Below are 12783 nucleotides of genomic sequence, written 5' to 3' on the forward strand. Positions count from 1 at the left end.
CCCAGAGAACTGTAGTCCAGGCGCTTGTCACCTCTAGACTGGACTACGGTAACATTCTTTACCTGGAGGACAATAAGGTGGTGACTCACAGGCTGCAGATGGTTCAGAACTTGGCTGCAAGACTACTTTGCCGGGTTCCTAGAGCTATCTCTGTTTCTGGTCCCCTGCGTGACCTGCATTGGCTCAGGGTGGAGAACCGTATCAAGTTCAAAGCCCTGAGCTACATGTTTAAAATCAAAACAGGTGTGGCCCCTCAGTATCTGTAGTCTCTGGTCTGCCGCTATATGCCTTCTCGCTGCCTTCGCTCGTCTACTCAAGGGAAATTTACTGTGCCTAGAGTCAAACTATCTCGGATGGGCGGATGATCGTTTGCACACCTTGGTCCCTCCCTATGGAACTCACTTCCCACCTCAATTCGGAATGAAACGGTGTTTGTCCAATTCCACAAATCCTTAAAAACCTGGCTTTTCAACCAATAATCATTAAGCTGCTACCTATTGCTTGGACTGGCCGGTGCCGGGAAACCCTTTTTGAATAGCTGTTGTGCCTTACAAATTTAATTATTAATAATAATAATAATAATAATAAAGATTATGATAATTATGTTTATAAATGTACAGATAGTCGTTAGGTCTGCTTAACAAATGTACATATTACTTACAGTTATATTATTCCATGTTTAACATTTATATAGGTAACTGCATAAATAAGAACATTTTTATCACAACTATTCATCTACAATTGCTTCACTACTGCATTATTGAAAAAGGAAAAGAAATTAGGAACGTAAACAAATTAGCTTGAATTTCAGGAACACTTGAAAGTCTGAGCTTATTAAATACAACCTAAATGTAGACATATTACCTTCCGTATACTTATATACCTTTCTTGTACTTATGTAACTTTATATTCACTACTTTACTCCTACTTCAGTATCTCCAATGCACTACCCCATATCTCACCATATACCTCTACTTCCACTCTGACCAATCCAAAACCTCATTCTACTACTTTCTCCTATGCCCTACCCTATTTCCCACCCAATACCTCTCTCAATATATCATCTACCTCCACTCACTGACTCCTCCCAAACCCCATTCTACTACTATGATCCAAAAATAACCCTATCTAGACTCTTCCCTCCTCAGCCCATCCTTGCATCATCTCAAACCTTTTTTACTATTCAGGTCTCTCGATCAAGCCATTTTAAACCCTTCCCTCGTGTATTCCTCCCAGAATCATCCAATACCTCATCTTTCTCCTTAATCCAGTTCTAGAGACACTTCCCCCCACAATCTCCTTTACTCATCCCAAACCTCCTCCTACTGCTATGATCTCCAATTAAACACTTTCTGGAGCCTTCCTTCTTCCATCCCTCTGCTACTGTTTTCAATACAACTAACAGATTCACACCTACGATGAAACTGGTGCCGCAAGGACGTGCGATTATTCTTCCATAGAAAGGACTATGGCAGCACGCACCCGTGTTATGCCTTGGCCATACCGTCAATATGATACAGACTCCACCCGTTTGAATCAAGCATTCCAAATTATTATAATCTTTCTGAAACCTGACTCGACGTATCCCCTACTCGTGGCACCGGTATTTTGCAATATTTGATACTAAGATCACCACAATCTACTCGTAACTTATCAGTGAATACGCATCTGGATAGCCGGGTTGGAATTATCACCGGCTTTCTGTATACGTTGCATCACTCAGATTCTGACAGACGCTTCAATTTTACTGCTTTGAATTCCCATTTTTGTAATCAGCGTGCCCTGCCGGGTTGGAATTTTTGCCGACCCTGGGACGTTACCGAGGTCACGTAACTTTCCACAGCCCTGAAGAGTCGAGGGACTACTTTTCCCTGACGAAACACGTGTCGGCTGGTTGCGTTTTTCACCATAATATAGAAACTTTCAGCTACACTCAAGAACTCTGTACAGATTACTTACATCAACAATTGTATTTACTTGTCTTTACCATGTATGTGTGCACAGGATTTAGCTGGACTGTCTTGCTTTAGGGTCTTCCCTACACACATTGAGGGGTTATAAGGGTCTCCCCTTCCTGGTCAGCACCATACCCACTAGTTCATCCTGACACACGAAATACAAATTTGCTGAGCGCCCTGTCTTCCTATACACTAAAACCCTCTTCTTAGTTGTCTAACAGATTCACATGTCCACCACTCAAATTAATTTCATATTTCCCTTTACTAATTCACCACTAATCATTTTTGGTTCCAGAGTAGCGTGCTACTCACTGAAAAGCCCTTTGACGTCTCACCAGGGGTGGTAAGCGCTATATAAATGCAAATACAATTATAAAGTGCTAAAATAACATTGTAGCGGCCTGTGATTTGAGTGCTTGGTTTTGCGGGCATTTATTCTTGTCTCCTTCACAAATAACAATAATAATAAAATGCATAACTGAAAGGCTTGCTATCTAAGAACATCATAAATAAAATGGCCCCATCAGTGACAGTTGTATTTTTATTAAACTTTTTAATTCGACATGTGGTAGACATATTTAATTTGTATTATTTTATTTTCCTTACAAATGGGTGGAAAGAATAAATAGCCATAGCAGAGCTTGTCAAGACCAGGCTTACTGGGTTTGCTGATGCTTGTTTCTATAACACCCCATGCTTGCCAGTTCATTTTTCAGAAAAAGAAAAGGAAAACCTCAAAGTATAAAGCTATTCTCTGACAATGTGTCTGAACAACAAAATGCAAATATATAAAAAATTTAAAGATGTTTTAGGTCAACCCAGAGTAAAATGTAAGTATTATAAATACCACAACAATGGCTGGCCACTTTTTTCCAGACCTGACCAGGGGCTCAATCTTGTTCACCAGACACTGCCATTTGAAATGCAATGCTACCCGACTAATACACTTGTCAATGTACATTTGTCAGCCAAAAACAAATTAAATATTTTTCTTAATCAAAGTCATACAAATAATCATTCACAATATATCCCATAATTCAGGCTTGTCAAAAGTTTGATATGAGCCGATTACTTTGTATAACACAACACAACCCTCAGAATAGCCCATATATTTTAATTTGTGTACAATGCAAAAGAAATAGCCAATTTGTAAAAAGTGCACAGCAATATTTTTTTTAACAGACCAGAGCTTCCGCTCACAATGCTATAATCCACAGATTCAGTGATTCGCGCTATATTTTAAACTGCCCTATTTTTGTATCTCTGTTGTTTTACTTACTTTTTCCCCTGGTTTTATCCTGCTGCTGCGACCCTCCTGGCCCCTTACCGCATATAATTGAGTATCACCACCGCTCCTTTGCGGATCCGGGTTCCGGGGCTTCTGGGTCACGTGACACGGGACGACGCCATACTGGGAAGGCATTTCCCTTCTTGGGGGTTAGCGCTCTAGCGTTGCTCGCCGCCGTGCACCTATTTAAGGTGAGCTTGGACACGGGGTCAGCCTGGAGAAGGTGACCACCGCGCTTGCAGCGTTACTAGGTCAAGCGCTGTATTGTGGCTCGCGCTATATTTTAAACTGCCCTATTTTTGTATCTCTGTTGTTTTACTTACTTTTTCCCCTGGTTTTATCCTGCTGCTGCGACCCTCCTGGCCCCTTACCGCATATAATTGAATATCACCACCGCTCCTTTGCGGATCCGGGTTCCGGGGCTTCTGGGTCACGTGACACGGGACGACGCCATACTGGGAAGGCATTTCCCTTCTTGGGGGTTAGCGCTCTAGCGTTGCTCGCCGCCGTGCACCTATTTAAGGTGAGCTTGGACACGGGGTCAGCCTGGAGAAGGTGACCACCGCGCTTGCAGCGTTACTAGGTCAAGCGCTGTATTGTGGCTCGCGCTATATTTTAAACTGCCCTATTTTTGTATCTCTGTTGTTTTACTTACTTTTTCCCCTGGTTTTATCCTGCTGCTGCGACCCTCCTGGCCCCTTACCGCATATAATTGAGTATCACCACCGCTCCTTTGCGGATCCGGGTTCCGGGGCTTCTGGGTCACGTGACACGGGACGACGCCATACTGGGAAGGCATTTCCCTTCTTGGGGGTTAGCGCTCTAGCGTTGCTCGCCGCCGTGCACCTACTTAATGCTCGCTTGAAGCCAAGCAGTCACGCGCAGCGGTCACGCCTTCCCTACGCCTGAGTCTCGCCAGAGTCCTGCCCGTCTGCGCTCGTCAGCGCTAAGGCAGGGCTAGGGCAGGGTACTCTGGTCGCTTGAGGATGATAGCTGCAGGAGACCTGCGCCGGCTGCGTAGTGGGGTAGGGGGCTGCCTCCATGGTGTCTTGGATCCATTAAGTGGGCCATATCAGTGTCCTACTTGTTCCTTCAAACTACTGACACCATTGCCTATAATGAGTCGCCAACCTATAGCTAGTAGGGCTCATGTGCCTGACTCTGTTTCGAGCTCAGTCAGTCACCCTGCCCTCAAAATTTTTCACTTGAATGTGAGATCATTGGCCTCTCACTCTCATGAAGTATTCACTCTGATTTCTGATGAGAATCCGGACATCTTGTTTTTTCACAGAGACTTGGCTTCATGACCAATCAACAGCGGTTATAAATCTAGCAATCCCAGTGGGTTATAGTATGCACTCGCTCCATCGTCACGCTAGGGGCGGTGGCATTGCGGTTGCAGTCAAAACCTGCTATCCGTGTGCCTGGAATCCGATTACTATAGCCGGTTGTGAGAGCGCGCATTTTAACATAACTGTAAATCCTCATTTCACCTTCTCAGGATTATTAATTTATAGGCCTCCGGGTCCCGACAGCGCTTTTCGTCTCAGTCTTTTGGAGGTGGTCTCCTCTATGGTCATGAAAACAGCCAGTTTTACGATCATTGGAGATCTTAATTTGCATATGGATGTGCCATTTTCCAATTCGGTGCACAGTTTTTTGGCTGATCTGGAAGCTTTTCATCTGGTCCAATTGGTAGAATCACCTACTCATATTGGTGGACATTTGCTTGACCCTTTTGTGACGAATATCGCGACTAATATTTCAGTGCTCCAGCCCAAGCCTATGGCCTGGACGGATCATTATTTGATCGAAGCTCGCATTGTCACTAATATTCCTCCCCCTAGGAATCATTCTCCTGATATTCTCAAACGCCCCTGGAGAAACTTGAACCTAGAGCATTTTCACCACCTTTTGATGAAGTACCATCCTCTTCCTCCGAAAGAAGTCTCTCTTGGTTACGACAGCTTCTGTAAATGGTTGGACCACTCATTGGATATTCTTATACCTGCTCGGTGGAGTAAGACCCGATCTAGCACCTCTAGTCCTTGGTAAAATGAATCCCTTAAGCTGATGAAAACTTCTTGCAAAAAGGCGGAACGCGCATGGCGCAGAACCTATGATGCTGACCTTAAATCAGCATATAGGACCTGCACCAGATTGTACCATCGGGCCATCTGTACAGCTAGGGCTGCCTTCTACTCCCAGGAGATTAAGAACAGCGCGAACCCGACTAAGGTTATCTTTAGGGTCTGTAAAGATCTCACTAGCAGGAAAACGGCCACCACTATGCCAGCTTCTATGGCCCATTGTGAGGATTTAGCCTCGTTCTTTGTTGGAAAGGTCGATGCTATCTACAGGTCATTCTCACACCTTTCCGTTGCTGAGAATATCAGAGCTCCACTGACTTCCATGCGGCTACAGGTTATTCCTAGCCCTACCCAAGAGGAGTTCAAAGCCTTGACAATTAAAGTTAAATCTGGGTCTCCTGATGACCCCTTGAGGCCTATTCAGTTTCGGGAGTGCGCGGAGTGTTGTTTTCCGGCTATGCATAGCCTTATCAATCTCTCCTTTAGCACTGGCTGTGTTCCCGCGGCTTGGAAGCAGGCGACTGTCATACCTATTCTCAAAAAACCCTCCCTTGACCCTGCTAAATTAGAACACTACCGTCCTATCTCCCTCCTCCCGTGGATGGCTAAATTAGCTGAGGCTCACGTGAATCGCATTCTCTCCTCGCATTTGAAGGAAGCTAACATACTGGATAAATCCCAGAATGGTTTTCGCGCGGGCCACAGTACTGAGACTGCTCTTCTGGTGGTGGTGGAGCATATTAGGAAACTGCTGGACCGAGGTCAGACGGCGGCACTGATCCTTTTGGATCTTAGTGCAGCCTTTGACACGGTCTCCCACCACATCCTTTTGCAGCGTCTTGGGGAAGCAGGAGTTGGAGAGATGGCCCTCGAATGGTTTCGCTCCTTTCTTACGGATAGAACCTTCAAGGTTTCCTCACCGCCTTATGTCTCTGCCCCTCGTCCCATTCCTCAGGGTGTTCCGCAGGGTTCGGCGCTCAGCCCTACCTTATTCAATATATATGTCCAGCCACTGGCGGAGGTAGCCCGTAGTTTTGGTCTCACCATGGTGTCATACGCCGATGACACGCAGCTGGCGGTGGCACTTAATGGTGACTCCACTATGGATGCCCCGACCTTTCAGTTAGCTCTTAAGGCAGTGGCTGGCTGGTTGGCGGAAAACAAACTCCAACTCAACGCTTCCAAGACTGAGGTTATCATCTTTGGTGAGGACACTGGGCTTTGGGGAGACTATTGGTGGCCATTGGAGTTGGGTTCCCCATTCCTGCAGCTGAAGTTAGAAATTTGGGTGTATGGATTGACGATAAACTTTCGTACACCCCTCATACCAAACGTGTAGCTGGCACCTGTTTTGGTTCCTTGCGGTCCCTTCGGCCCATTTTTAAATTTTTCGACGCAGACACCAGACAGATCATTGTACAAGCTCTGGTTCTTACCAGACTGGATTATGCCAGCTCTCTACTTCTGGGTGTTAATCAGGCAGAACTAGCCCGCCTTCAGCGGGTTCAAAATGCTGCGGCCAGAATGCTGGTCGGTCTTCCTAGGTCTGCTTCTGTTCGTCATACCATCCAAGATCTCCATTGGTTACCAGTAGGCCAGAGAATTAGGTTTAAAGCACTCTGTGTAACTTTTAAAATTCTCAAGTTAGCTTCTCCTCCCATTCTCACCCAGACTATTCTCCATTATGTTCCTTCTAGATCCCTTCGATCTGCAGGGTCCAACTTAGCTATTGTTCCGCGTTTTAAGAAAGCGCGTATAGGTGGTCGTTCCTTTACGGTGTTGGCTGCCACCCTGTGGAACTCACTGCCTGCCTCTCTCCGTGCTATTCCGGACCTGCTTCTTTTTAGGAAATCTCTGAAAACCTTCCTATTCTCTAAAGCCTAGTCTCTGCCGCTCTAGTTATCTCTGTGATGTTGTGTTTTCCATCTCCAAAGCGCCAGGACGCCTCTTTGCTGCGGCAGCTGTGCGCTATACAAATTTAAATAACATAACATAACATATTTCCCCCAATAGAAGTGAATCGCATGGTCAGAACGTCAACTAATTGAAACTCATTAATGAACAGGTGCCAGCATCCTTCAGGAGAAAAAAATTGAGAAAGCCTTGACGAGCTGATAAGGAAGGCACAGACAAGTGTTGACTTCACTGTTGTCTAAACTTCTCGCTTTGAAGTGCCAATCCTCAGAAGAGATTTATGTTTACTACACAGTGCAGAAAATGTGCAATTGTACAAATAGAATATAACATGGTTGTGGGGCAACAGAAAAGTTTATAAATTAGCAGGCCTACCAGGACTCTAGTAATCTACAGACTGATATAAATCAACATAGACATACAGTAAAAAAAATGTAACAGGACATATTATGTTTAGCATGAACATCAGCACTTTTGCAATATATATATAATGGTCTTAAGGCACAGAAACAAGCAATTCGACCACTTTCTGACATCTCAACACCATAAGCCAGTTAGATACATCCAGTGTCTATTGAATTGCCTCAAATTTGAGAAGAACGTTTACCCTTCAGATTCTGCATTATGAAGGTTTACTCATCATGGTACCTAAAGGGTGGGGCAATTGAGTGTGTGTCAAAGGAGGTCTTTCCTGAAACACTCCCAAATCTGCCTCCCTTGAATCCTATCTGTAGAGCCCGCTATGTAATTTGGTGTAAACAGCTACAAATCACAAAATATCTTCAAAGGATATTTGTTTTTATGGTTTGGACGTTTGACAAAGTGATTGGAAGATAGAAAATATATTGTATAACACATTCGCACATCAATAGAATTTGTTTCTTTTCAGTAAACCAGGCAGATATGTATACTGTATTTTAATATACTGGTGGTCTGATTAGAGGGAACCTCTTTAGAAAGTTTAAAGGTCCTTGGATTAAGAAAACCCTTAATAGTGTTTATGCAATATACTATATATACATTTGCCAACGACTGAGGTTGCTGTCTAGCGAGGTGTGGCACAGGTCTTATATGGGTGCGGCTGTAATGTATTTCCAAAAATTGGGCCCATGTTGACTTCTTTCACTCCATCAGGGAGCCTGAGTGTGAAGGTGCGGATGAGGCTGGCAAAGATGATGAGGAGCAAAGATCTGGCCAGCAGTTCCCCCAAACACACGCGGTGTCCTACAAAAAGAACACCAGAGGTAAGATCACTTGTTTTAATCAAAGAGTCATTGCTACAATTAAGCAATGTGTTGATGAATGTCAGACCAGTTCTCCATGACCTGCAGCCTGTGCAGAGTATTTACAAGAGCTCTGTGCACTTTGTTTGCAAAGGCTAGCTAAGACCAGTGGTGGGCGGCCTCGCTCACAGGTGGTAGGGTGGGCGCGGGGGTGAATCGCGCAGGTGAGACTTGGGATGCGGAGCCACGGTGCGTCCATTAGGGCATTGGGACATAGCCCAACTGCCCACAGCTCCCTCGGCGTCTTTGAACTTAAGTAAACTGAATCAGTTTACTTAAGTTCAAAGACGCCGAGGGAGAACTCACAATCATGTCAGTCAGCATGACGTCGGACCGCCCACCCCCTTCAGAGTCTGAAGGGGGTGGGCGGTCCGGCGTCATGTTGACTGACATGATTGTCAGACGGACCAGGGGAAACAGGAAGCAGCACAAGTGCGCATGAGTGGGGAAGGTGAGCGAATTTTCACGCCGTGCCCAGTCATGCGCACTAGTGTCTGCTCTGGCTGGCGCATGCCCATTAGGAGAGTGAGGGTTGAGCAAAGGCTCAAACCTCGGTCTCCTAACAGGCAGGCGGGCGAGCAGTAACCGTGCCCTAAGCCAATCCTGGCGCAGCTGGCAGCGCCAAGATTGGCTGAGAGGCGCTGTAGGCGCCAACGGACCCAAGGGGGCGCGGACCTGCTCAGGACCTCAGGTAGGATTTTAAAATTTATTTTAACATTCCCCCCTCCCCCCACACCCGCACGACCCCCCCCCCCCTGCGACTGTGATATATGACATAGCAGCACCCGTGGAAATACATTATGGTGAGTGAGGAGGCTTAATGGTATATATGGTGCATGTGCGAGCTGGCGTGCGTGTTCTTTATCACCATGCTAGAATCAATGCCTCCCCCGGCCAGGACTCAGCGTTCAAACAGTTTGCTTTGATGCATAAATTCAAAGGTACTGGTACACGGAGATTGTTTCTTGAAACACAGTTCCCTTCAGTCCTTGTTCCCTTCTTCCCTTCCCTTCTCTTTTCTGACTTTCTTTTGCCCCCCACCCAAAACATGATATCTCCTTTCTCGTTGTGTTATTTTATAGCTTCTCTGCTTTTGCTCGGTCTTCTGACCTGCGCATCCCAGATAAAAGTTAAGAATAGCCCACGGGTACTTCTCTTCGGTGTCTTGTAACTTCCATTCCTGCTGATGTGATAGCTCAGATGGTTAAAATGCCTGCTGTAGCTATCTAATAGTTTCCTCCAGATCACAGATTTTATTCCTGACAGCCCAGAGCCCAGAAGCCCCGGTATGGCTTGTTGCAGGATATTGAGTGTTACTTGCTGGGCACCCCTCTTAAAGGTTCACTTAACCCAGTGGCTGCTTGAATACTTACATACACGGAGAAGTGGATGAAGTAGAGAGAACAATTTACAGGAAAAAGCGGGCTAGAGAGAGGGTGCACTGATGAAAGGGAAGAGAGAGAGATAGGGAGAGAATACAAGAGCAGTATTTATCTGAAATATCAGGGCTCAGGTTAGAGACCACGTGTGCGACACAGAAGACAGTTTATAGTTTCTCACACGATACCTGTCGCATATGGGTGACCGACACCCACCCCAGCTCCACCGGCCGAGTCCAAACAAGTGTCAGGTGGACAGGAGTCAGTGGCCATGGGCGACAAAGGCACCTATTGGTGGAGTGGTAGCTGAAGTTCTTTTTTGTTTCTGTTTAATATCCGGTTTGAAGTTTGAGTCCTTCGCTTAACTTGTGCTATGTAAAGTCACATATTTTGTGCAGGCAACTGGTGCAAGTGTCATGCAAGTGCTCCAGATATACAATAGATTTGTATAGCATATTATGTTGATTTTGTTAACTTTTCTACAAAAAAACACTATTTCTGAAACCCTAAAAAGGCCATCAATGTGAGGTGTGTGCTGCAACCTGTTTCTGGCACTCATGCGCTGCATTATATGAAAGGCTAATGTAAAACAGTTATATAGTTTCTGCCATGTGGAGGGCCTCAGAGCCCTCAAGTTCCTTTCTGGTTGTCTCTTATCAAGGGCTAAGAGCAAAGAAGTCATCAGGCAGTACAGGTGACCTGGGGATGTATTTTGTACCTGCAGAGAGAGGAGAGCAAGCAGACCTAAGAATGTAGGACAGCAGGGCCTAGGGAAAGAGAGACTGAGGGAGAGCGGGAGCTTGGAGGTGGCAGAGACAGAGGCTGAGAAGAAACTTGAAGGTGGAGAAGGGAGAGACTGAGAGAGAGAGGAGCCTTGGAGTTGGAGTGAGAGACTGGCAGAGGCCATGGGACAGCTGAAACTTGGAAGCGGAGGAGAGAGTGCAGAGGCTTGGAAGTGGAGGAGAGGGAAGCTGAGGGGAAGCTGAGGCTTTGAGAAGGATAAGAGAAAGGTTGCAGGAGAGTGGAAGCTCAGAGGTGCATTATTAACCTTCTTGCTTTCTCACATTTGCTTGAAAGTGGCCCCCTTTATGCCAGTAGGGCTCGCTTGTTATGCTCACTCATCACAAGCTACTCATCCCCAACTTTTACGCCTCACCACTTTCAAATGTCACCAGCCGCCCCTGGGGGTGCGTAATATAAAAAAAACATTAACTTACCTTGCCGCCGGGTCCCGCGTCTTTGCTCCTGCTCTCCTCATCTTGGCTCGAGGAACAGGAAGCACAGCCAGGCCCCACTGTGATTGGTAAGGCCCAATCGCAACATTGCAATGAAGAGTTGTGATTGGTATGCCCCCAGGCTCCCCTGACCAATCACAACACTGCAATGCAGCGTTGTAATTAGGCTGAGCATCCTGGTTTGACACTCAGCAAGGGAATTGGGGCCTGGGCGTGTTCTCCACGCAGGCTGTAATGCAGCCTGCCTGGAAAACAGGGAAAGTGTGCATTACTGTTTTCTCTGGCCGGCCAAATACTCATGTGCACTTATGAGTAGGCAAACCACTCCTCCCATGCCCTGCTCTGAGTGCAGACCAGACCCACCCACTCGCCCACCCGCAAAGCAGCACGAAGCATAAAATGATAATAACTCAAAGGTATTATGATTTTACGTTTCATATTTTGCACTGCTTAAAAGTAGTGGGGCGACGCTCCTCCGCCATAGCGGAGGAGCTGCCACTGGCTAAGACTTGCTTGAATCACTTTACTTTCTCAGAGTACTTGGGTTGAAATAGTCAAGAATTATACCTTGAGATGGTGAGGATTTGAGGGTTCAATATAATAGGACACAAGAATGATCAGAAGTAAGGTAACATAAATGAACTTTCTAGAGGATATCCTCTTGGATAATTGACTGCCAGCTAGGCTTTGTGTTCTGAGAGGAAGATCAGGACCCATACCTACAGTGGGAAACAATGCTAAGATTGATAATAGCCTCAAGAACATTCAATACAACGATTAGAAGAGGTTTGCTGGATCTAGCAGGGGCTTAGTGCACTTGTCAGAGGGCATAGCTTAAAGAAATCTCAAATTAACAGCGCTTTTTTCCTAAATGAAGTTTAATGTCAGTTACCAGGCCTTGTGGTGTAACAGCATGATGTAGAGCAACTTTAAAAAAAAGTAATAAGTCACATATATTGGTTGATGCAACATTATTACTTTAGCGTTGTAAAACACAAGCCTTTCTTACCAGTTAGAACATTGGAATATTGAGCGCTCCATTGAAGACAATGGAGTGCTCTGGGCTTCTAATGGCCGTTAGAACCCAGAAGCTCCAGCATTCCAATGTTTGTCTTTCACAGCAACGGCTCTGACCAAAGGCCTCACAGAGCCCGAGGGGTTACGACTACTTGGGGCTCCATGAGGCTTTTGTTTTACTAATTAGAACATTCTGCCCTGATGGGGCAGAATGTTCTAATAACCTGACATAGCAGGGCTTTATCGACCATGAAAGGCCTACTCCCTTGTTAAAGGCCCTTGCCTTTGGCTCAGGCCTTTAACAGTGGAATGGGCCTTTAATAGCTAGTAAAGCCTGCTACGGCAGGCTATAAGCCTATATTAGTACCTTCGCTGTGAACATTCTGTCAATGGTCTACATGTTTTGATATAGCCTTATAGCCCACCGTAGGCCCGTCCAGCGTTAAAGGCCCGAGCCGAAGGCGAGAGTCTTTAACAAGGGAGCGGGCCTGTAATTGCCAGTATAGTCTGCTACGGAGGGCTATAATGCTATTATAACCTTCTGCCCGTAGAGGGCAGAATGTTATAATTAGTAAAACAAAGGTATCACTGAGCCCCAGGGAGATGACATTTTTCCCTC

General features: G+C 45.8%; 1 protein-coding gene across 1 annotated transcript in view; it reads right to left on the reverse strand.

The window, feature by feature from the left end:
- Positions 1-7624: 7624 nt before the first annotated feature.
- Positions 7625-12783, reverse strand: part of LOC146786145 (cytochrome P450 2J6-like) — a 97903-nt gene continuing 92744 nt past the window's right edge. Inside the window, exon 8 of the mRNA XM_085635649.1 lies at positions 7625-8474. Within this exon, the coding sequence (XP_085491775.1) occupies positions 8296-8474 (179 nt within the window). The 3' untranslated portion in view covers positions 7625-8295. The remainder of the gene's footprint in view (positions 8475-12783) is intronic.

The sequence above is a fragment of the Triturus cristatus genome, chromosome 11 (genome assembly GCF_964204655.1).
Source record: "Triturus cristatus chromosome 11, aTriCri1.1, whole genome shotgun sequence".
Classification (NCBI taxonomy): Eukaryota; Metazoa; Chordata; class Amphibia; order Caudata; family Salamandridae; genus Triturus; species Triturus cristatus.